Below are 24,961 nucleotides of genomic sequence, written 5' to 3' on the forward strand. Positions count from 1 at the left end.
AAAAAAAATTTTTTTTGAGTGCAATAAGAAAAGCCTAGTATTTTGAATTTTATTTTGATGTTATTCTAAGATTTTCTATTAAAATAAAGTCAGTAATGACATTTTTTGCGTTCTCTTTTTGTCTGAAAAACTATCCAAAAGTATCGAAAGTATCGAAATACATTTTGGTACCGGTACCGGTACCAAAATGTTGGTATCGTGACAACACTAGTAAGAACGCAAATGTCCAAGTTAGCTGACCCTGACATTGACCCTACAAGCTTCCTAGTACAACATCTCCATGTGAGGTCCTAGTGAGCTAGAGTGAGCCCATGTGAGAAAACAGCACTGTATAGTCAGTAGTATTCACACTGAGCTAGTGGGAGTGTTGTTGACATTCTAACATGTAACTGGCACAAAGCTGAAAGAAAACGAGCATCTGATGGTGAAGAAGATAATAATCACCTTTATTTGGCCAAGTATGTTACACACACACACACACACACAAGGAATTTGTTTCCGGTACAGAACCTAGGCAGCCATCTGCGGTGCCAACTCAACCGATGGCTCTAACCATTGGGGGCAACTTGGGGGTTCAGTGTCTTGCCCAAGGACACGTCGACATGTGGACTACAGGCACCGAGATTCTAACTCCCGACCCTCCGGTTGGGAGACAACTGCTCTACCCACTGAACCACAGTCGCCCCAGGAACGCTCATTTACAGTGAAGATGCCAATGAAAATTTCTAACTGAAAACAATGCGATTCAGGAACTTCTGTCTGCCAGCCCCAGAATTGGTAGACAAATTTAAGGTATGGCAAGCGACTCAGTTGTTTATGGCCGAATTGCACACTCGCTACATGAGTGCATAATGCACGCACTACCTTGGCGCTCCCCCGTGCATAAACCAAACAGTGTTTCCAGCAGGTGAGACTCCATCTGACACGGGCTTTCTCCCAGTGTGTGCTACATGTGTGAAAGGGCACCTCTGGACAAAGTCCAGACCTGTTTCCGTGGACGTAGTCCAGAGTTCATGTGTGAAAACGGCTAGTGTCTCTCATTGTCATTGAATAACACAGCCATTAATTTGACAGACAGATAAAAGCCAGCATTGTGACATTGCTCCCTCCCTTGTGTGCTCTGTTCAGACATCTCCAGACAAAGTGGACTACGAGTACAGTGAGCTGCTGCTGTACCAAAACCAAGTGTTAAGAGAAGCAGGCCTGTACAAGGAGGCCCTTGAGCATCTGTCCAACTATGAGAAGCAAATCTGTGACAAACTCGCTGTGGAGGAGACACGAGGTGGGTCGCTGGTTTTCACACTCACTCTGTCAATGTCACACCTAAGCCAGAACCTTTTTGAACTCCTCATTTTCAGTTGGTGGGTTCACATGAGCCTGGTGTTTGAAAGGATAAACATGTATACTTCAGTAACCACAGTTACTCTCTACTCTGTCATCACAGACCCTTTGCGTTCATTAAGTTCTATGTTGATGGCTTAGCTTTAGTATTTTCTACTTGATTCAAGGTAGGTGTACCCTTTACTCTCAGTTGCTCTCTACTTGCAGCAGAGCTATAAGTTAATGCCAATACTGAGGTGAGGTGCTGTTTTAATGGGCTCTATCTTGCAAGATTCCAATTTACATTTTATTATTTAAAACTGCCACAATATTTTTCTTAATTTTACTTTTTATTGGTTCAATGTGAGCACATTTTAACAAGTTCTATAATGAGTGTACTCTGACACTAGAACTGTTCCTCATGTTTCTGTAGGAGAGTTACTGTTGAAGTTGGAGCGCCTGGAAGAAGCAACAGAAGTCTACTGTCGTCTGCAGGAGAGGAACCCAGAGAACTGGTCTTATTACCATGGCCTGGAGAAGGCACTAAAACCAGGTATATGACCTTTCCATTAGAAGCAGCAGCAGCAGCAGCATCATCATCTCAGACCACTTGTTTACTTTGAGACGTGTTGCTTGAATAATCAACACTGTGCTGAATTTCAGTTATTTTTTTCTCTCTCCAGGCAGTGTAGAGGAGAGACACAAGATCTATGAAGAGGCCTGGGAGAAGTTTCCCAAAGGACTGGTTCCTCGCCGGCTTCCCCTCAATTTCCTCTCTGGTATGGCTAACAAATTATTTAAAACAAACCTGTCAGCCTCATTTTCTTTTAGATGGTATTCATGCTATTTAGGTTCTCGTTTTTTATGTTTTTTTTTTTTTTTTTTTTTTTTTTTTTTTTTTCTCCATCTGGAGTTCTTGATAGTTGGTGTAAAAGCATGTTCAAATACAACACCCAGGTGCATATTATTACCTGTGTTAAAGAAGTGCAGTAAAACTTTGTTTGTTGTAGGTGAGAAGTTCCGAGAGTGTCTGGACAGGTATCTGAGGATGAACTTCAGTAAAGGTTGCCCGCCTGTCTTCACCACTCTCAAATCACTGTACAACAATCAGGACAAGGTGACTGCACTGCTGCTAGCTATGTCTGAAGGCTGCTCTAAATCACAATGACACCTTTCAACCAGCTTATATAATTCAGTGCATGTAGAAACATCAAACTAAGGGACAAGTTCTTGTATATTAGATGAAGATTATACTGAAATATTTCCTCAAAGGCAATTTGCCCTTTTTTCCTCTTTGTAGGTGGCAATAATCGAGGAGTTGGTGGTCGGCTATGAAACCTCATTAAAGAGCTGTAGAATGTTCAGCCCGAACGGTGAGAAGACTTTCAAAGTCAGGATGATAATGATTTTGATTGAATTATTGTGCATGTGTTGTGTGTTGTACATCTTTTAAATGCATGAACCAGCTATTGTTATTAGTCTAACTGTTGCAGTGTTTTGTTTATGTCCTTAAAGAGGTAAACATGTAGAATCTGCTTCCACTGTCACAGATGACGGGAAGGAGGAGCCTCCAACCACGTTGCTCTGGGTGCAGTACTTCCTAGCACAGCACTACGACATGATTGGCCAGCAGACACTGGCCTTGGAATACATCAACACAGCCATTGAGAGCACACCTACACTCATTGAGCTCTTCCTTATCAAAGCTAAGATTTACAAGGTAACACATGCTAGACGTGTGTTTGTTGTACGTACTTCTTGTGTGCCAGGAGCGTAGTGTTGCTGTGCTGTTGTCCTAACTGTTGTGTTGACTTTTATCCTCACACAGCATGCTGGGAACATCAGAGAGGCTGCTCAGTGGATGGATGAGGCCCAGGCTCTGGACACCGCTGACAGATTCATCAATTCCAAGTGTGCCAAATACATGCTGAAGGCTGGCATGATCAAAGAGGCTGAGGAAATGTGCTCCAAGTTCACACGGGTGAGAAAACTAAGAATGAAAATGTCAAAACTAAATTCCTGCGAAGCCCAATCGTGGATAACTAGTATAACCTGGCAATCTTTTACCATATACAGGGTGGGCCACGGAAAAGTAGTCTGCCTCCGGCATTCCAAACTTGAACCAGTATTGGAGGCGGGCTACTTTTTCGTGGCCGACCCTTTAATACTATCAGTGATGCCAACAGAATTTGAATTCATAGCGTGCACAAGACTTGGGTCTCTTGTGCAAATTGTGATATGCTACAACAATCTATATCTTTGAAAAACTCAAGGATCATTTATTCTCCTCCTAAATAGCCTCTTTGATTATGACTACATTCATCTCTTGGTGCCTTTAATGAAATAGCAGCCATATCTGCAAAGGTTCATACACATGTTCAACATATGAACAGGCCTGGTGTCACCACTGCTCTAGACATGAATAGTAATGGTTTGGCAGTGAGAGGAAATGATGAGTTGATAAATACCACCTCCCTGTTTTGTCATTTGCTTTGCTCATGCATGCCACTGTGTCTTGTGTTTGTCCAGGAAGGAGCATCGGCAGTGGAGAACCTGAACGAGATGCAGTGTATGTGGTTTCAGACAGAGTGTGCACTTGCCTACAACGCCATGAACAAATTCGGGGAGGCTCTCAAAAAATGCCATGAAATTGAAAGGGTGAGCCTTCCCTGGTAGAAATTATACTTATCATTACAGGTCATGTTTGAATGAGACCTATTAACTATCCACATAAAGCCTGTTGGTGTGTTTATCTAATTCTTTATTTTCACATCTTTTTCCTCTCTCATCAGCATTTTGTGGAGATCACAGACGACCAGTTTGATTTCCACACCTACTGTATGAGGAAGATGACGCTGTGCTCCTACGTGGACCTACTGAAGCTGGAGGATGTCCTTCGGATGCATCCCTTCTACTACAAGGCTGCTGTTACTGCCATCCAGATCTACCTGAGCCTCCATGACAACCCCCTGACTGACGACAGCAAGGAGCTGCAAGCTGACACTGGTGAGAGGACGGGGTGTCAGGGCATGTCTTTGAAATGTATGGTGTTCCATTTTGGCTTACCCGCGCATACTGAAATACCTGGAAACTTCTAGACCAGTTCTGGAAAGATCACAGGCAATGAGAGAAATAGGAAATGTCCTGAAAAACATTTGTGTCATCTGCTTTTTGAGACCAGGTGAAGCATGCAGGAAGCCATGGTTTACATCTAGACATAAGGCAGCATGCTGGGAGTATGTTGAGGAGCAAGATTGTGTGGTCTGATGAGACCAAAATCAAATTATTTAGTCATAATTCACACAGGTATGAGGAAAAAAAAACTGCCTACAAGGAAAGGAACACCATTCCCACAGTCAAGCATGGTGAAGGCTCGCTGATGTTTTGGGGGTATATGTCTGCATCAGGCACTGGAGCTCTGCATAAAGTGGAAGGAAGAATGAATGCAGCCCACTATCAGAGGATTTTAGAGCAAAGCTTCCTACCATCAGTCAAAAAGCTAAAAATGAAGAGGTAGTGGATCCTTCAACAAGACAAGCATACAAAGCACAAAGTCAGCTCAAGTGGTTTAAAACGACTAAGGTGAATGTTTTACTATGGCCTTCCCAGTCTCCAGACTTGAATAACATTGAAAACCTATGGCTCGATTTTAAAGAGGGCTGTACATAGCAGACAACCAACCAATGTGGTCGATTTGGAACAAGTAGGCCATGAAGAATGAGCTAAAATTACATCTGAAAGGATACAGACACTGCTCAGAGGGTACCCAGAGAGGCTGGAGGAGGTTAGGGAGGACATACAAGGTATTGGAGAACATTTCATGAAGGGGGATGCAAACTTTGTGCTGATATGATTTTCATTATTTTACTGGAACTTTCTTTCTACACACTCCCTGACCATGGTTTTACTTCTGTTGAAGAAGGAACAGTTGTGTACTGGCTGAATGTGCATAAACATTGAATATATTGAAATGTTTTTGTTTTACTCTTTTTGCCATTTCAAAGTAAGGGGATGCAAACTTTGTAGTATCTTATCAGTGTCGCACTTTGTAGGCAGACCCTCTGCACTCATTCATTGTTGTGGGTATTTCTGAATGAAGCCCTGAGGAGCATAATGTAAAAATGCCTTAGCTGTGAAGTTGTCATGTCAACAGACTGATGAAGCAGCAATGTTGTGCATATCTCATGTCTGAAAAGGGTCATATGGTGGACCTGCCAATTCTAATGTTCCCCAACACCAATTGAGCTGCATGGTGCTGGGCTGTGAGCATAGGTTGTACTAGAGGACACTGGGCCCTCATACCACCCTCATGGAGTCTGTTTCTGACAGTTTGGTCAGAAAGATGTACACCAGTAGTCTGCTGGAGGTCTTTCTGTAGGGCTCTCACAGTGTTCCTCCTGTTCCTCCTTGCACAAAGTAGCAGACACCAGTCCTGCTGATGGGTTTTTGCTCTTCTACGGCCCTGTCCAGCTCTCCTGGTATCCCCTTCATGCTTTTGAGACTGTGCTGGGGGACATGGCAAACCTTGAGATTGCATGTATGGATGTGCCATCTTGGAGTAACTGGACTAACTTTGCAACCTGACTGGGCTGCAGGTACTGCCTCATGCTACCAGTAGTGACAAGGACACTAGCAAAACACAAAACCTGAGAAGAATCAGTCAGGAAGGATCAGAGCATTTGTCTGTGGCCACCACATGCAAACCTCTTCCCTTTTTGGAGGTTGTCTTGCTTTTTGCCCATCTGTTGCTCCTATTGTCAATTTTCATTTGCACCAAAGCAGGTGCAACTGATTCACAATCACGTGTGCTTCCTAAATGGACAGATTGAACTTAACTGACTTGGTTGTTCTGTGATGATCAATATAGTTTATTTTCACAGATAATCTAAAGGATTCACAAAAAGCTAAGTGTTTTACACAGGAGTGAGGCTGTAACCAAGATATCTAACATGCCTGCACATCAGTGAAAGGATAAAAACTATTGCTAAATTATATTTGTTAATATTGTCATTTAAAGGAGACTTCCATATAAAGGATTGTTAGTCTAGGCCATTATCCCCATCTGACACACCGGCCTTATGCCAATGGAAATGTACTAAAAATGTATTGCAAAGAGTGGGAACTACTGAGTGCTCAGTGTATTTTTAATACTGTTGTAGATGAATACAATAAGGAAATTGGCGTGTTTATTCCATCACTAACACCACTCTGACTGCCTCTTTCCTCTAGCTAACCTCTCGGATAAGGAGCTGAAGAAGCTCAGGAACAAGCAGCGAAGAGCCCAGAAGAAGGCCCAGCTGGAGGAGGAGAAGAAGAACGCAGAGAAGGAGAAGCAGCTCAAGAACCAGAAGAAAAAGAAGGAGGATGATGATGAGGAGATTGGGGGGCCCAAAGAGGAGCTCATTCCTGACAAGCTGGTCAAGGTTAGTGTGACACGCATGGAGCAGTCAATGTAGTGAGTCACATTTATTTGATTTGATGTTGACGGTTTTGTTTTCTGTTCCCCTATTTCTTTCACTTGCTGTTGATAGGTAGAAAATCCACTGGAAGAAGCAGTGAAGTTCCTGATCCCTCTCAAACACCTGGTCAAGGACAAAATAGACACACACCTACTGGCCTTTGAGATCTACTTCAGGAAAGGTTGTCAAGCTCTTAAATGTTACGTTGTTGACATTTGTTTCTCTCATGTTGCTAATATGGCCCTACTTTTAATTCTCCTTTATAATACATCTTCTCTTTTCAGAAAAGTACCTGTTGATGCTCCAGTCTGTAAAGAGAGCATTGGCCATTGACCCAGACCACCCATGGCTACACCAGTGTCTAGTACGCTTCTTTAAAGGAGGTAAGACGTGTTTATTAATACTACGATTCCAGGGCTGCTGCCTTTTGTTGTATATTTTCCTGTAGACATATTGGCTATTTGTATGAGCTCATTTCTTCTACCTGTAGACATATTGGCTATTTGTATGACCTCATTTCTTCTATAACTTAACTGCCCATCAAATCCTCTCATCACCTTCGATGCTTCCTTTTGTTTTACCTTCCTGTCTCTGCCTCTTCACTTCTCCTCTCTTTGTTTTCACCATTGCTGCCCTCCCTCTTCTGTTTCTACTCCCTCCTTCCAGTCTCAGAGAGTAAGGAGCTGCCAGAGGTGGTCAGGACAGTGCTGAAGCAGGAGATCACCCGGCTATTTGGAGACAGCAACGCTAAGAGCTTCAACCAGGCCTACCTCACCAAGCACTCCAACTCCATACCACACCGGCTAGCTGGTAGGCACACACAGTGCATTTTAATTGCCAGTTTTCTGCTTTTCATTATACGGATTGGAAAAACTAATGCTGGTGGGGTTACCATTATACTGTCAAGGCTTAAAATGCAAATACACAGACTGTCCCATAGACTCACAGCCACTCTTCTCTCCGTCCTGCAGCTGCCAAGATGATGGTGTATCTGGATTCGTCGATAGAAACGAAGGCAGCAGAGCTTGCCACTGCACTAGATGAGTCACTCAACAACAGAACCATACAGGTAATCATGGAGCTATGCACTGTAAGAACTGTTTTTGTTAAAAGGTGGAACAAGCACTCGGTAATTTTTAAATATGTTGATCTGGTCCCACAGTGATCAATGCATTCCTTTTTAGTAACTTGTTGACCGCGCTGTAGATACAGTGCACTGTGAGTGTAGCCCTTAATTCACTTCTGGATTTTGTTTTCCCTTAATAATAAAAACCTTCATTTAAAAACTGCATGCTGTTTACTTGTGTTATCTTTGACTAATATTTAAATTTGTCTGATGATCTGAAACATTACAGTGTGACAAACATGTAAAAAGATAAGAAATCAGTAAGGAGGCAAACACTTTTTCACACCACTGTAAAATGGCCTAAAGGAAAAAAACATTTCTCTAGCATAAGAGTATCTTTTTCATTTCATTTCTATCCTTTTTCTCCCCTCCCTCAGATCTGCACAGAGGTCCTGCAGTGTCTTCGGAGTGGCGTCCTGGGTGACTGTAAAGAGCGTGCAGAGTTGTACCGTGACGAGTGTCACAAGCTTTACCCCTACACATTAGCTTTCATGCCCCCTGGATACGAGGAGAACACCAAGATTGTCAATGGAGATATTTCCATGGAAACGGAGGAGCTAGCCAATGAGATGTGAATGTGACAGGACCACAGCAGATAAGAAAAGGAACTGGGCCGAGCAAAGAGCCCTGTGGTACGCCTTGGCAGCCATTTTTAGAACCAGACACGGCAAGCGAAAATGGGTGTTTCGTTTTTTTTGGCTCAGCTTAATTGGGTCTAACGTGGCATGGCTTGGCTCTCTGCGTGGTGAATATCAGGACTGTGTGCGTATGTGTTGAAGGCATGAGTGTTGGTGTGTGTGAGTGCATGTGTGCTGTTGTGTATATTTGTGGGGAAGAAGAAGAAGAAAATAGAATGGCCATTTTACTTTTTTAATAGAGCTGACAACCTTGCTGAAAAAGAAAAACAATAGTTATTGAGAAACTGTGATGGACTGACATGGACTTGGAGATGATAACGGTGACAGCAGCAACTTGAGTTTGACTTGGTGTTGCTCCAACACACCTATCGCATCTTGTGTTCCCCTTATTTTAAAAGAAAATTTCATTTAAATAAAAATAAAACTCAGCTGTCACTGTGGGACGGGAGGCTGAGCTGAATGGATCTGATCTGACAGATCTGTAGGAAGCTGAGCAGGAAGAGTTACTGAGGACCTGAAGTCGACACAGAGGACTTCCAGCGGCCACAGGTGTATTTGTATCTGCTGTAACGCTCCAGTAAACCACAGACCTACATGTAACAGTGCAGTGGAGTGTGAGACAATGGCCCCATCTCTACAGGAGAAAGTGGCCACATGTGAACACTTTCTTCATCAGACTGCTTCCCTCGCTGTTCCAGGTTCAACCTGGGAATTTGTAAAACTTCTGTCTGTTATTATGGAGCACCTTGTAGCACAGAATAAAAACCGTACAAATTGTGTGTTGTGCTCCATTTCAAATACACTGCTACTCAATGTTTTTACATAGTTCTGAGAGAGCTGGATAGATTCAAGCAATACCATTGACATCTTCCTGTCCTCCTTTGATAAATGAAACTTGTATTGATGACAACCGTTTCTAGATCTGGTCAAAGTTGTTATGCTGAGTCTCCTGGCAGAATCACTTGTGTTGCTGGTGTGGCCACTGTTAGAAATGGGTTTGTCTGCATATACACAGGGAGTCTAGCAGTCAATGTGGGAACTTCAGAGGACTCTTCTCCACTAATGAAAATGGCTCCTCAAATGGTCGGAGTTCAGCATCGAAGCCTGTTGCCCAAGGGGAGAGATGTGAAAATGATACAAGTAAATGGATGAGCATCAGGAATTTATTTTACTATTTCTGTTGTCCCTTTTCCCCCCAGTAGTCCTTTATTACCACTTTCTAATTTGGGTTCTAATGTGAAAGACAAAAATTGAGATGATGTATTATATGTCTGGAAATTTTTTTTTTTTTTTTTTTTATTAAAACCAAATGAAAGAAAATGGTTCTTTGCATCTGTATGTCTATCTACTGTTAATCTCCACTGGGTGGTTCGTATGTTGCTAGTGACTGTTCTATGATCAGACAGAGCTGGATCAGTTTAGACTCAGCTTGTGGGTGAGGTCTGTAGTCTTAAACTTTTGCATAAGACTGTACCTTGTGTACACCAGTCAGCCACAACATTATGACCACCTGCCTAATACTATGAAGGTCCCCCTTGTGCTGCCAAAACAGCTTTGACCCGTTGAGCCATGGACTCCACAAGACCTGTGAAGGTGTCTGACACCAAGACGTCAGGAGCAGATTTTTAAAATCCTGTAAGCTGCAAGGGGGGCATGGATCAGACTTGTTTGTCCAACACATCCCACAGATGCTCAACAGGACTGAGATCTGGGGAATTTGGAGGCCAGAACACAGTGTTTCCCTGTGTAATATTGTCTAAAGCATCATACTGCCTCTGCAAGCTCACCTTCTCCCCATAGTGCATCCAGGTGTCATCTTTTCCCCAGGCAAGTGACGCGCACACACACACACACACACCTGGCCGTCCACATGATGTAAAAGAAAATGTGATTCATCAGACCTGGCCACCTTCCAGTGCTCTTTGGTTTTGCTGCTCAAGTGCTTTCAGCGGTCAACAGGGGTCAGCATGGGTACTCTGACAGGTCTGTGGCTACACAGCCCCATACACCCAAGCTACAGTGCTTTGTGTTCTCATACCTTTAGGTCAGAACCAGCGTTAAGTTTTTCAGCAATTTGTGCTACAGTATCTCTTCTGTGGGACTGGACTAGACTTCACTCACCACACCTGTGACCCTGTTGCCAGCTCACCCATTGTACCTCCCTAGATCACTTTTGGTAGGTACTGGCCACTGCAGACCGGAAACACCCAACAAGACCTGATGTTATGGAGATGCTCTGACCCAGTCATCAACAGTTTGGCCCTTGCCAGAGTTGTTTAGATTCTTACTCTTGCCCATTTTTCCTGCTACCAACACATCAGCTTCAAGAGCTGACATTCACTTGCTGCTTAATATATCCCAGGCCTTGACCGGTGCCATTTTAACAAGATTAATATTCACTTCACTTGTCTGTGGTTTTAATGTTGTGACTGAAGAGTGGACATGTATACAACCCACCCAATGCTGACTTTAAAGCCAATCTAAACAGTTGATTGCCTCCACAAATCTTTCAAATATACAGTATGGAAAAGTAAAGGTGATTTTTTTTTTTTTTTAATTAAATCAATGTGAATAATTTCCATAGTTTTTCTTAAAATTGTCTTAAGTTCTTCTACATATTCTAGGACTGAGTTAAAGAACAGTTGTGTAGCTGAGGCCTCCATAGTGCCAGTTTAATCAGATTGACATCTTCTGCTGTGTTGTAATGGAGTGGTTCTAATCAATCAGACCAGACTAATCTTTCTCTATCATCAACAAAGTGACCTGTCCCCAGCAGCTGGGTTGTGCAGTTTGGGGTCTCTGGGGTGGACAGCAAGGGGGAGGAAGGCCAGGTCCCTGCTTCCTTTCCCTTAACCACACATAGCATCAGTGGACTGCTGACACCCCCTTAGACAAGTTCTCTCCTCAGGGTCTGGGAGTTGTTTAGGAGGGGAATACACCATGCAGTGGGTCAGGCCTCCTGTCAAGGTCAAGGGCCAACCCTGAGCTGTTTCACTTTCAACAATCAAAGTAAATCATGATAAAACAAAGGAAAGGTTTAACTTGACCATAAATCACAGACGCTGCTGTCCTGGCTGAGCCACTCTGGAGCTCCCCGGGTGGTGGTGGACCATCATCAGTATACTCCTTTTGTTGATTGAACCCCCCCCCAACCCCCTGTTTACTCTTTTAATTTACCTTTCTTCCTCTCCTTTTGTTTCTTTTTTCCTCTTTCCCCAATTTATTAATTTACTTTGCTTAATTTTATTTTTCTTTAATGGATCACAGTGGGGCAGAGGCCGGTTCCGGGCAGTAGGGATGGACTGACATGGACTGACAGTAAAAAATATGCAATACTTCAGAACAATATGATTTTGCATGCCAAATAAGGTATCAACTGCAAACTGCGGCATCTGGTTGGATGAGAGGACAAAAACCACTGACCAGAACCCTATAAAAACCAAGGCAAAAAGAGGAATGGAGAGCCCTTTCACGGCTGCGGCCGGAGGCTCTGTCCGGTTGACTTCCAGGAGACCGAGGACTGCAGGAGGCAGTCAGTGAAGAGGAGCCCCTCTGGGGGTGCTCCCCTGCAGGCTTGGCCTGTGAGGGGGGATGGATGTTGTCATGGGAGAGAGAGAGCACCCTTTTCTGCGTGCTTGGACAGGCATTCGGCCTGTCAGAGGAGGAGGATGCATGCCGACGAGGGACGATGAAACTGTGGCAGAGCCTCACAGTTCACCGGGGAAACTGAATTCCTGCTTCAAAGATGTTTGGTGAAGAAATGAATTTTAACAAAAAGCCACAATCCACCTGGCCTGGTGGGGAAAGGATGGCTTGAAAAGAAGACAGTTTTAGACATTTTCATGTCTTTATGAAGATTTGGACCAAAAGGAGACTGATTATAGATATTTTCATGTCTTTTATGCTTTCCTGAGTCACATAAGATTTGACCAAGAAAAACACTGTTTATCTGAATTTGTCCTATTCCTCTCTTTGAGGGTTTTGGGGATTGAACTGGATGAGCTTTGATATTTTTGTTTGTAAATTCTTTTCCCTTGTGAAAGCTTGAATCATGGCAAAAAGGAAAAAGAGGAACAAACGATGGCCCAATCTGCCACCACCCCACCTAGAGCCAGCTGAGGATCGGTGACGTGAGACCTTTGACTTTTATTCAGATCAAGAGCTTAGCTCAACCATAATGATTTTAATCAGTATGATCATTTTAAATTTATGTTTAGAATTAGTAGTTGTTGATTTATTTAGATTGGAAGCCGATTATTGATGATTTTAAGGTTTATATTTTACTGCTTGTTGCTTTGCTGTAGCTCTGTTAAGCTTCTATATAAAATTCCTGAAAAGGTTTAATACTCTCTGTGGTTACTGAGTCAAGTTTGATGTTATTGACACACCTGTGATTTCGGTGAGTTAACACTTTTAAGTGGTAATGGTTAAGGCACACAGTTCTCAGTGTTTGGTTACCCAATCCCCAGTGATTGTGATTACTTAAGCCTTAGTGAGTGTGTGAGGTTGCACAACAGTTCACAGGGTTGACAGAAGGCCCAGACTGAACTACTAAAATGATTTTTAGACAGATACATCAGAAAAGGGTTTATCTAAAATATCCAACTGTTTACTTGTTACATAATACCCACTATTCTTTAAATGTCCTATCCTTAATCACATCTTATGTCAACTAAATACTGTGCAAAACAAATATGGTCTTAAGTGTCCCGTGACACAGCTTTCATTGGTTATTTCAGACGAACTTTAACACTTTCTCAAAGAGCCAGAATGTAATGGTTTATAAAAGTTTCTCAGTACAGTAACATCTGAGGGTTAAGGGGGTAGCTGCCACAAGAAACTGCAGGTTGTTGTTATTTGGGAGGTTTGAGGTCTTATCCTGAATTAATAACATGAAGGAGGGAGGTCTGCAGGGAACTCTGTTCGCAGGTTCATGGTAGTCAATTACTGAGTGAATATCTCCGTCATACAACCTCAAGCAGTGTTTGGTGCTTTAATAGGTTTCAAATATGCCACCTTAGTGTGAGAGGTAAGCTTTATTCCTATGTCCAGGGGTTAGCATATCGTGGCTTTCATACAATAGTGAACACTGGACTGCAGACACCCACCCGACACACCCTCTCTCTCTCACACACACACACACAAACTAAATGTAAAAAGTCTTGCAGGAGCACTGTGTGTAAAAATGTGTCAGCAGACATGGTGGGAATGACTGTGACAGTCTCAACAGAGAGTACTGGAGAGCAGTACCAGCAGGAGTCCGTGGTATATTAACAGGATACAGAGGTTCTGTACTGCAGGACTAGTAAGAAAACACAAGCATGGCCGTGAAGTAAATCTACCAGCAGGAGGCAGCAGCACGCACGCTTTTCTAGCAGCAGGCGAGAGGATGAGGACGACCCAGTGTGTTTGCAAGTTTAGCTCAGCATGTGCTGGAAAATTCTGCTCTTTAATGAGGAAAAATGTCTTGATTTCTAGTGAGAACAGAATAATATCAACCAAAGGCACAAATTAAAAAGTGAAGGAAGTTGTAGAAACAAAGTAAGGCCACATGTTGATTTGAGGAACTCGCCCTCAGGACCCAATCATCACCAAGTTGTGAAAGAACCAGAGGGAAACGCCAGGAGTTCCCTCTTCTTCAAAGCTGTGCAGTGTGCAAGAACTACTAGGCGGAAAGGTTGCACTGAACCCTCGAAAGAAAGTTTTTGTCTGTTTATTTAAACCAGTGACGCCACATCTTTGGACATTGTCTTTGAGGTCGCGTTTGACGCTTTTCGCTTTGTTTTCTAAAACCACGACTATACATGGAGTCATCTCTCGAATTTTCCAACTCTTTGGGAAGTGTGTCCTCGCTGCTGACTCGCTATCGGACCTTTAAAGTGCTGATGATAGGAGACTCCGGCGTGGGGAAGACCTGTCTCACACACCGAATCTGCGGCGGACAGTTCCCCAGCAGAGTGGAGGCCACCATCGGGGTGGACTTCCGCGAGAGGCTGCTTGATATCGATGGAGAGAAAATAAAAGTAAGTGGTGAAATGAATCCATCATTTAAAGCAAACATAGCGAAGCCAACATAACTGCGCGCAAGACTGCACCAAACAGTCATTTTACGCACATCAGCCTTACGTCAGGTATTTAGAACATTCCATAGACTGGATGCTCATAAAACCGAAAGATCTTTAGGTTTTTCTTTAATTATGAATCGGCTTCCGTTTAAATTCAGTTTAACTAAGAAAATAGCACGGCAACACAAAGATCACTACACCACCCCGAGAGTCATGTGCAAAAAGTGCTTTTTTAAAAACAGAAACTTGATCACGTTTTAGAAAACATTTTATCTCCCATCTTTGCTCTAAATATTCTTATTCTCCTTCAGTAATGTCCTACACTGCAGTGAAATAACACACAGGGCTTTGTCCAACACTGGACGACAGAATCCTTTGGATGGCAGATGATCTGCAGGGCTAACGCAGCCCGCACATCACCGACTGGCGGTGACACGCTCGGCTCTGGTGGCTGTTCGAGGTTATTTACCATCAACAGAAGCAAATACTTCACAACTGATGTGTGCTTCATCTTTCAGAATGTGTGTCAAGTTTTATTTGGGCTGCATTATGTAAACACAAGAATGGACTCTGTTAAATCAAGTCACTGTTGTGTATTAAACCCGTGTGTTTGCGGGACTGTGCTATTTCCTGAGTGTTTTGAAACGACCACATGATGGAGGAAGTTTGTGTCAGTGGTGATGGGGGATTTGTTTATGGCTTCAGAGGAGAGCTTTGTGGTCATTTACATTAATAAGGGAATTCACCTGTCCTATGTTCCTCATGTTTACTGAAGATACATCATGCAGGAAACGCTCAAATGTAAAGTGTTAGATCATAAGTAAAACTTCAAGGCAGTGTGTCTCTGGCCCCTGTGATGAGTCCCAGTCAAGTGTTAAGTCCTCAGAAGCAAGTTGCGTGGAGTCAGTCACCTCTGAATCCAGGATTGACATGCTACAGCAGGACTTGCTACTTTTCCAAGCAGTTTACAGTTTTTACAAAGTGGAGGCCAAGTCCATATTGAGCATAGACCTAATAATCACATTTTGCAGGGCCAGGTTATGCAGTGCCTGCTGGTTGCTGTTAGTTTTCTTTTGTTTTCTAGGAATTTATCAGGTTCAGATCTGAGACCTAAACATACGATGAAGCCTGGTCCACTGGTTTATTCATTTTTTTTTTTTTTTTTTGTTCCTTCTTAGTGATGACACATTGCGTGTCTCTGTGAATGTGCGTGCCTGAGTTTTAGTCTGGTCTTTAGTCAACACATGATTTCTTTTCCTCTCCGTGCCTTCCTTGTCCTTCATTTCCTCTTTCTCATGTGTTTGCCTCTACCACCTCCTCCTCTGTGCCATCCGGCAGAGCCACATGTCCATGTCTCACTGTCTTCTCTCATATCTCCCTCCTCATCATCAGCTCCAGCTGTGGGACACAGCAGGACAGGAGCGCTTTCGTAAGTCCATGGTGCAGCATTACTACCGAAATGTCCACGCTGTGCTCTTCATATATGATGTCATCTGTCCCGGCAGCTTCAACGGCCTGATTGCCTGGATAGAGGAGTGCAGGCAGAACTCCCTCGGACAGGACATCCCCAGGTTGGTGCATCAGCTCTCTGCATTTACTTCTACTCATGAAAAGACAAAAGACTGGAGGTTTTCAGTTAATCATATGGAACTTTATTGATCAGTCACCATCCTGCATGACTGCTTCCAACAGTATATCATGGTAAACAATAAAACAGAGCAATGGTCCACCTTTATGACCATAAAACAACAATATCGCTGCCCTGGCCGACCCTGCCCTGCTGGGCCACTCTGGATCTCCCTAACAGTGGCTCTTTCTCCCCTTGCTCTGGTGGTTCAGGGTGGATATATTACCGGCCCCCTCCCTGTTTTTATTATTCATTTTCTGGTTTAAACCACCTTATTTTTTTCTTTACCCATTCATTTATTTATTTATAATTTGCTTTCTTTCTCTACTACCCCTCCCACTTTTTAAACTTATTGCCAGAGTCTGTGTAGAGATGAACATACACACACAACACACCTTCCCACACAAACCACGTGTAAAACATCCCTGCATTCTTCTGTAAATGTTTTGTATCCATGTCTTGTTACTGTGCTGTTTTGTTTAAAACAGATCGGTCACCATCCTACGACCATATTGCTTTTTGTGTGAAACCCTGATGTCACCTTTCTTCAGCATTTGTCCTGCTCTGCTCAGGTTCTTGGTGGGTAATAAGAGTGACCTCCGTGACCCCAGCAGGACAGAGGGGCAGGTGAGCCAGGAGCGGGCGATGAGCTTCTCTAAGGCTCACGGCATGATGTTTTTTGAGACGTCTGCCAAGAACCCACCGGTCACATGTGGAACTAGGCGGCGAGATGATGGGGAGGTGCTGTATCAGCAGCATTCAGTGGAGGACATTGTTGTTGCTGTTGGTGCCAAACTGAAGAGACACAAGCAAACTTCAGCAGCAGCAGCAAACACTCTGTCGTACAGCGGATCCTTTAAACTCCTGAACAAGAAAAGAGCAGAGAAAGACCTGTGGTCCTGCTGCTGAGAAAGAGGAGCGTCAGCCTCTTCACATAGAAGAAGGTTCCATTTTAGTGTTGTCTCTGAGTGTGTGGTTCAAATGCAGCTGCTGTGCTACCCCACAGAGCTCCGATGTTTATACTCTAAAATAGTGCAATGTCCTACATGGAGAATGTCTGTATATTTTTGATCTTCTTGTATAAAGTAGTTGAAAAATAAAAGACTAAACCTTATTAGTGGCCTCTTTCTGCAGTGACTGGTTTACTTTTGACTTTGTGTCTGTAATGTTTAGGGTTTGACTACACTCAGGTTGTCTACTTTGTTGTGTAACGTGCACTGTATCTTTAAATTACAGATAAACTAAAATATAAAACTGTAGATATGAAGTTATTTTGGTAAAAAAAAAAAAAAAAAGTTAAAATCACTATTTGATTTTACTACTATGTCTTTACTGTCAGAAACATTTAAGACAAAAGTTATTTGTTCTCTGCATCATTTATCTTCTGGAGTTTTATTCAGAAGCATGATTAGAAATGTAAATAAACACAGCCATAAGAGAGGCCAGGGTTGGCTCCTTTCTTACTTGCTACTGTAAGTTGAGCTGAGGGAGACTATGTGGTGCTTGGAGGTCACTGATGGTGGCAACATGTTGACATGGAGTTGTCTGGTTGTAGTCAGCATGCTGCTGGCTGGTGATACTGGAGTGAACTTAAGCTGTTATGGAGTGTTGAGTGTGTGTGATGGGGAGGGAGTTTCTGGAATGCTGGAGCAAACTCGACCCTTGTCAGTGTCGTGACCCTAACTCAGCAGAACACCAGTTATTGAGAAGGCGCCCACCTGCCTGCGCTCACACACTCAGTTTGATGCCATGTTAATTTTGTGGGTAAAATCACACAGCAGTCATGCACCAGTTTTGTGTGCAACTGAACAGTGTGGGTGGTGGGAAGTGTATCACATGATGTCATTTGGTGTCTAATTGATGATTCAGATGTCATCACATGATGACAGCAAACGTGTCCTGCTAAACGGTTTAGACCGCTGTAGATCTTGCCATGCACCAGAGGAATGAGCAGCTGTGTGTGTGTGTGCACCGCACATGCAAGTGCCACATTGGTGCAGCATTCACCAGCAAGTTGGTAGATGTCTTTCTCTTCACTCTGGAAAGATAATTGGGAGCAGAGAGAATGTTTCATAGAAGTAATTTCAAATTTTTCTAATTTGCAATCTTCTTCTTCTTCTTTTGGCTGTTCCCGTTAGGGGTCGCCACAGCGAATCACCTGTTTCCACCCAACTCTATCCTTGGCATCCTCTACTCTCACCCCACTTAACTTCATGTCCTCTTTTAGCACATCCATATATCTCCTCTTTGGCCTTCCTCTTGACCTCTTGCCTGGCAGCTCCATCTCCAACATCTGTCCACCAATATAACCACTATCCCTCCTCTGCACATGTCCAAACCATCTCAATCTGGCCTCTCTGACCTTGTCCCCAAAACAGCTGACCTGAGCTGTCCCTCTGATGTGCTCATTCCTAATCCTGTCCATCGTGGTCACTCCTAAAGAGAACCTCAACATCCTCATCTCTGCTACCTCCATCTCTGTGTTACCACGCCTGACTTTCATTCCTCTTCTTTCTAATTTGTCATAACAACACTTAAAATACAATGTACTATATAATGGGGGAACCAAAAATAACAAAAGAATATAGAAAATTAAAGTATCTTTCACTCTGCAACAGAGGTGAATTCCATCATAAACCTATATAAAGGAACAATCCACAGATTTTACACATCCAGATCAATTTACTAGTCTTGGAGAGGACTACACAACCTCTGCAAACATATGCATAATTTGTTGTTCAGCAGAAGACCAGTAGCATCACACATTCAAGCAAAATACTTACTGATGGAAAAGTTCAGCTGTTATTTTGCTTCAACTCCTGCAGGGGGCAGGCCAATGATATGTTTTTTGAATTGGGATGTCGATCTTTCTCTCATTCAGCACTGGACAGCAGCTGAGCACTCCTTGTCATTTTTCTTACAGACACACAGGAAACATACGGACACACACTAGTTCACCTGCCGCTGACAACACAGTGAATATGTTCAGCAGACGTGCATGGCAGAGGGTCGGGCCCCTGGCACGAAGAGCTTTCAGATTCGTGTCCGGAAATGGTGAGTCAGGTTATTATTCTGTCTGGGACTTTTTAATAGTGGCTGTATGGTCAGATGAAAAGTTAATCTGAGCAATTTAAGGAACACTAAAACTGTCCAAATTTGACAGGACTTATCCAGTGTCCAAAGTCTTACAGGTACAATGATTGTTATGGTATTAGATTTGCGCTACACTGCACTACACTTCAAGCTGTAGTGCAGTGCTTGTCATGTTAGGATGTCATGTCAGTGTACCAGGACATTGACTTTATATATAGCCTAAAATACTGAACCAGTACATCTTTACATCTATTACATCTAAATCAACACAAGTATTAGTTGCATTTAAGCCCACATTTGGAGAGTTTGGATGCACACTGTGTTGGATTTGAGACTTGAACACATTGTACAATATTGCTGTTGGCACTTTTTCTTTTCACGCATTCTTGCCCAGATCATCCTTTACTCTGGGTTCTGAGTATGTGGAATTTAGCCTGAGGGTAAACTGCTGCTTTAATTTCCTGTATTCCGGAGTGATGTTACAAAAACTGAACATAAGACTGCAGTTGATAAAGATGGCAGGTTTTGTGGCTTTATTAAAAAAAATAAAGATAAAAATAAAATAAAGCTGCAGCCAGCCACACTCATGGATCCACCCCGACAACAGCACACAACAAATCCTGTCAGTCCTGTCATGTGTTGAGGAACTTGTTCATGAGTCTGACAGACAATTCTAAAGTTGTTTGTTTTGTTGTAAATGTGAAAGACTGTAAAGCGGAAGTGTTTCAGTGTATGTGTGTGTGTGTGTGTGTGTGTGCTGTCAGGGACAAGTTGGTGTTTAGCTTGGCCGCTGCTAAATCCTTCCATCTCTTCTACTACAAATGGCCAGAGCTGCACTGTATAACTGGATTAAGGGATGGAGACATCCTGATCAGAATATATGGGTCTGTGCACCAAGTTGCACTTCTGATGCAGCAAAAGTTTCCTAAACGACATCATAGGGTTTCTATTTAGTTTTCAGGTTTATGGTTTGTCCTACAAAGCAAATGTCCAGCTTGTGTTCAATCAGGGGTTAATGGAAGGTGCACTTAACTAAATTCAAGTGCAAATCTACTAAAATATGAGTAAATATAAAATTCCATGTTGGTTCATACACTAACCATGTAGCCCTGCCTCTCAGCAGCCCCAGTGCGACAGATGGCCTTCAGGCTTCCTGGACACACCACCAACAAGACGTACATTCTTTTGTGCGGAGGAGGCCTCACTGCTGCAGTTGTTTACGTGAGCATTCAACATTTCTCCTTTCTACTTTCAGATTTGTAGCACTGACCTGTGAGTGTTTAACACTTGTGCTGTGATTTCCCCCCAGAATCTGTCATTGAGTATCAGGGATGAGTGTTTGTTTGATAGTAGATGTTAGAGAGTGCTTTAACACAGAAGATGTCATGATGCTCTCTCCTTTTTTAGTTGTTTTTTGCTGGAAATACATGGAAGTGTTTATGAAGTTGCTTTCTTCTCTGGTAAAGGTCCTTAAGTGCAAAATGCATCTTTGTTACAAATAGAAACAAATGAAATTTTTTTTCTAGATCATGCAGGTCTGTCACTTTTTGATTTTTTTAATGTCAAGTACAGTTATTTGAAATAGAAGTGGCACCTACATCTATTGCCACTCTACTGACAAATACTTTTACATTTTATGTAAATGAAAATCATCCACAAGAATATAGATGTGTTAGCACACAAGTGTGAACTGATTATGAGACAACGGGTCCCTGACAGGTTCCAGGCCCTCCACCCCTCCTACGCCAGACCCACATATAGGCAGGGTCATGTGGGTTTTATGCATTTTATATGTGTTGTCTTTAGGGTTTAGTCTTTTTGTCATCGTTTTGTGTCTCTGTGGTTGTTTTATAGTCATTTTCCATCCTGTTCATTTGTCATGTCTTTATCATTTTTGTGTCTCTTTGTTTTATGTCTTTTCACTGAGCTCTATGACTTTCAATCTAGAAATATCCCACCTCATATACAGGTGCAGGGCCAAGGGCCCCTGACCTCATGGGCATCTGGACCTGTGCCCAGTAGGTCTGTGTGGTAATACATCCCTGTACATAAGTAAAAGAAACTTTTGTTCATAAAATGAACCAGTTAAAGGTCAGAGATTATACTCATTTTAAGCTTTATGTTGTTATTTAAAGGTTCTACTAGAAAACATTTACACCCTTGCATGTTTATAAAGTTCATAAGATTCCTATAGAGCACAAGTAGCATCAAACCTCCTTTTTCCCTCTTTGTGAACATGGTTTGTTTTAGCTCCTGGCCCCCTTCACTAAAAGCCCAGTCTGCTTTGATTGGTCAGCTCCCATAGCGTTGGACAGGAGCTGCTTACCAACTCGAAGTCGTGTTTCCAGACTCCAGACAGCTCCAGTCTTCAGCGCTGGAACTAAATCCAGTCTTGTACTGACCGTCATTGAGAAAGCACTCCAACGTGAAATGATTAGCACTAGCACATAGCATGCAACATTTTAGGGATATCTTCAGGAATATTTCTACAGTAAATATGTGATATCCACTGTGTCTTTGCTGGCTCTGAGGGTGGAAGTAGGTAGAGACTTTTGTGCTTGTTTGTGCAACCAAAGGCCAAGAATCCATGCTTTTCTCTGAGCTGTGCCATGTTGCTGTTTGTCTGCTGTTCTAGCCAGAAAATCAAAGTGGAGGACTGGTAGCACCAAAACAGATCTTAATGGGAGGAGGATCTATGAAATGAACTGCCGCATCATTTTGTATGTGGTCATAAAGAGAGACAAATCTGAATAGCATATTCAAGCAGGGCTTTTAACAAATGCGGAAAGAGCAAAACAGTCAGGGACTGCTCTTTTCTCATGTTTTGTGTGTCTCTACACACACCACAGACCTACAGTATGTGAATGTCAGAAAATGCTCTAAAAGTGAATATTGTATAATATGGGTCCTTTAACCGATCATGCTTGTGTAGTTTCTTCAGTGTGAAGTCTTTGCTGGAGCCAGTTAACATGCAGCGTCAGGACAGACCCACCAAGGCTCAGACATTGGAAGTCACGTAGCAGATTCTGTTTTGCCTTCTGACACATTCTGACACTTGTATCTAGGCACAGCCATTGTCTCAGCAGACTTGTTCTCTGTTCACTCTCAGGCTCCTAGCAAAGCACAAGTGTATATCAGCTGTGTTGGTTCATAGAAAAAATTCCAGTGTGAGGTGGTGTTTTGTAACACTGTTCTCACCGTATACTGTTATCATTTGATGTGTGGTGGAAAGCAATAAGCAAATGTCTGCCCTTCTCTTAGGCTTACAAGACGGTTCGTGGTGATAGTGAGTGCTACAAGGGCAAATCAGCCAACATGGGCTCCGCAGCAAAGGGTCAGTGGCTCACACACACACACACACACACACACACACACACACACACACACACACACGCACACACACACAGTGTAGTGCAAAAAAGGAGTTTCTCTCACACACACACACACACACACACACACACACACACACACACACACACACGCACACACACACAGTGTAGTGCAAAAAAAACACACATTAATATAAACCAGCTGCAGAATTCACCACGTGTCCAAAAATACTACATAAAGTACCAAAATAAGTACCAAAAGAAACTAATTTCATGCAAGTAAATTAAAAATGGTTGATTATTGTACTAGCAGAATACCTCAGGATGCTAAGATGCTTACCATATCAGTGTAAACATACAAGTGTTTAACAGTTATAATGTCATTAGTTTAGCATGTTAGTGTTGCTAAGTAGCATTTGCTTAGAATGGTTAAATACAAAGTACATGAATTATGCAGGTACAATCACTTTCACACAAGAATAATTTAGGGGTTTGTTAAAACATGTCATGGAGGATTCACAGAACTAGAGAAGAAAGTGGGATTTTTCCCAGATCACAGAGTTCACTCAATAATTTTTTTCCTTGTTAATGTTTTTAATCTGCCAGCCTCAAAGGTCAGAATGCCAGGTTTCAGTTGGCAAACATCTTTGGCTTCTAGATATGTGTAATGTGAAACGTAAGGCCTTCATTTTGCTCCATATTCATATATCTGGAGGAATCTTAACAACTGGACCAAAATGGTTCAGCATCGTCGAACGAGGTAATAAACAGCCTCTGTACTGTTTCATCTGAGAAACAGAAAGCAGAAACGGTTTGTGTGTTTTTGAGATGGGTCTGGCTACACCACCCACAGTAAATATCAAACACGGTAGAATGATCACTCTTAAAAGCTTTACCTTGCCTGTCTGTTTTGATTTCTGTCAGCAAGTGATTTATCTGTTCGGCCCAGAGAGATCATGGCTCTGAGCCCAGAACAGCCAGCTGCTGTCACTGGTGTGTTTGTGCAGCTTGGAAGAGTTTTTGATCAGAAATAGAGTTTAAAGCTATGCTCCCTCCAGCGATGGGGAGTGTACTCCATTGGTATTTAAGCTCACCAGTGTTTGCATTGTGTATTCAAGCACAAATTTCCAGGAACAAAGTCATAGAAACATCTTGATGCACACGCTGATGTGATTAAAGTGGCAGTGATCAAGGATCCTATTGTCCTGGCACGTTAATCTGAGCACACATCACTGAATGTCATTGCAGTGCAATTCAGTGTTGCACTGTGTGGGTTGTTGCGTTTGTGTGGCCGTGAGAACTCACAGCTAACCTTCATTTACATGAGACTAAAGAAAACAGTATTATGAGTTAGATGGGTGTTAGGCTTAAGTGTGATAAAGACGGTATTAGAAATGGAACTGCTGGACACGGGATGGCAGTAATAACCTTTACTGTCAGGTCAAGATTTCTGTCACATATTTTGTGATACACTGTTCTGTAGGATCTTATTTTAGCCTGGTGTTATGTTACATATCTGTGTTGCTTCAAATATACTTGACGAATTAGCCATTACTACTATTTTTCAATAGTTCAGTTGTCTATATTTTGTTTTAAATCAGCTGAATACACTATATGGAAGGCAATGGTAAGCTCATGAAAATGTCAGATGAATTACAGTTTGACACATTAAAGGCAAATACAATACACACCTTACAGTTACAATATAGAACTGATAAACCTCTCATCAGTAGAATGTCTTTTTCTTATACCAGATATGTTCATTTTAATAACAAGGTAGAATAACAGGCACCTCTCACTGCGAGGACAAATGTCTGTGGTGTAAAGATGGAAGAAGATGAAGTATAGATACAGCCATTAAAGTTCAGGTTGTCAGAAGTAGCTGAGGGGATGAAGAAGGATTTGACTCCTCATTATATACATGTCTCATCCGCCAGTGCATGAACAGTTCATCCAGGTTCAAACATGGACATTTAACATTAGATGCATAAGACAGTATCCACCCTGACAACTGATATCTGTAGCTCCAGCTATGACCAGACGTTTTGTCAGTTATCTTAACGCACATAACAAGTACAAGTCTGTCAGAGAAGGGTGCATTCATGCCTTTCTCTTCCTGACCTCTTCATCTGCAGCTCCAGCAGCTGAAACCACCCCCATAAAAGAGGCAGCAGAGGTCATCTCCAAGTCTTCCCCCACTCCTGCAGAACCAGTAGCAGAGGCTGCTACTGAACCTGTCATCGAGGTCGCATCTGAAGAGGCAGCCACTAAGGCCTCTGGGGGGGGCGTCACCGAGGAGGGTGG

The 24,961-nt window shown here is 42.7% G+C and overlaps 2 protein-coding genes across 2 annotated transcripts in view; both read left to right on the forward strand.

Moving 5' to 3' along the window:
* The window catches only part of naa15b (N-alpha-acetyltransferase 15, NatA auxiliary subunit b), a 23,287-nt gene extending 14,546 nt beyond the window's left edge, over positions 1-8,741 (forward strand). The window contains exons 6-20 of the mRNA XM_020596196.1: positions 1,129-1,282; positions 1,754-1,873; positions 2,004-2,099; positions 2,331-2,437; positions 2,621-2,693; positions 2,871-3,040; positions 3,149-3,301; positions 3,850-3,978; positions 4,113-4,326; positions 6,550-6,743; positions 6,852-6,960; positions 7,064-7,162; positions 7,446-7,589; positions 7,751-7,848; positions 8,283-8,741. Coding sequence (XP_020451852.1) covers positions 1,129-1,282; positions 1,754-1,873; positions 2,004-2,099; positions 2,331-2,437; positions 2,621-2,693; positions 2,871-3,040; positions 3,149-3,301; positions 3,850-3,978; positions 4,113-4,326; positions 6,550-6,743; positions 6,852-6,960; positions 7,064-7,162; positions 7,446-7,589; positions 7,751-7,848; positions 8,283-8,480 — 2,058 coding nt within the window. The 3' untranslated portion in view covers positions 8,481-8,741. The remainder of the gene's footprint in view (positions 1-1,128; positions 1,283-1,753; positions 1,874-2,003; positions 2,100-2,330; positions 2,438-2,620; positions 2,694-2,870; positions 3,041-3,148; positions 3,302-3,849; positions 3,979-4,112; positions 4,327-6,549; positions 6,744-6,851; positions 6,961-7,063; positions 7,163-7,445; positions 7,590-7,750; positions 7,849-8,282) is intronic.
* Positions 8,742-13,830: 5,089 nt separating this feature from the next.
* Positions 13,831-24,961, forward strand: part of LOC109957940 (uncharacterized) — an 11,473-nt gene continuing 342 nt past the window's right edge. The window contains exons 1-6 of the mRNA XM_020596200.1: positions 13,831-14,566; positions 16,001-16,179; positions 19,159-19,289; positions 20,452-20,549; positions 22,590-22,662; positions 24,793-24,957. Coding sequence (XP_020451856.1) covers positions 14,348-14,566; positions 16,001-16,179; positions 19,159-19,289; positions 20,452-20,549; positions 22,590-22,662; positions 24,793-24,957 — 865 coding nt within the window. The 5' untranslated portion in view covers positions 13,831-14,347. The remainder of the gene's footprint in view (positions 14,567-16,000; positions 16,180-19,158; positions 19,290-20,451; positions 20,550-22,589; positions 22,663-24,792; positions 24,958-24,961) is intronic.

This window comes from Monopterus albus, unplaced genomic scaffold (genome assembly GCF_001952655.1).
Source record: "Monopterus albus unplaced genomic scaffold, M_albus_1.0 scaffold29.1, whole genome shotgun sequence".
Classification (NCBI taxonomy): Eukaryota; Metazoa; Chordata; class Actinopteri; order Synbranchiformes; family Synbranchidae; genus Monopterus; species Monopterus albus.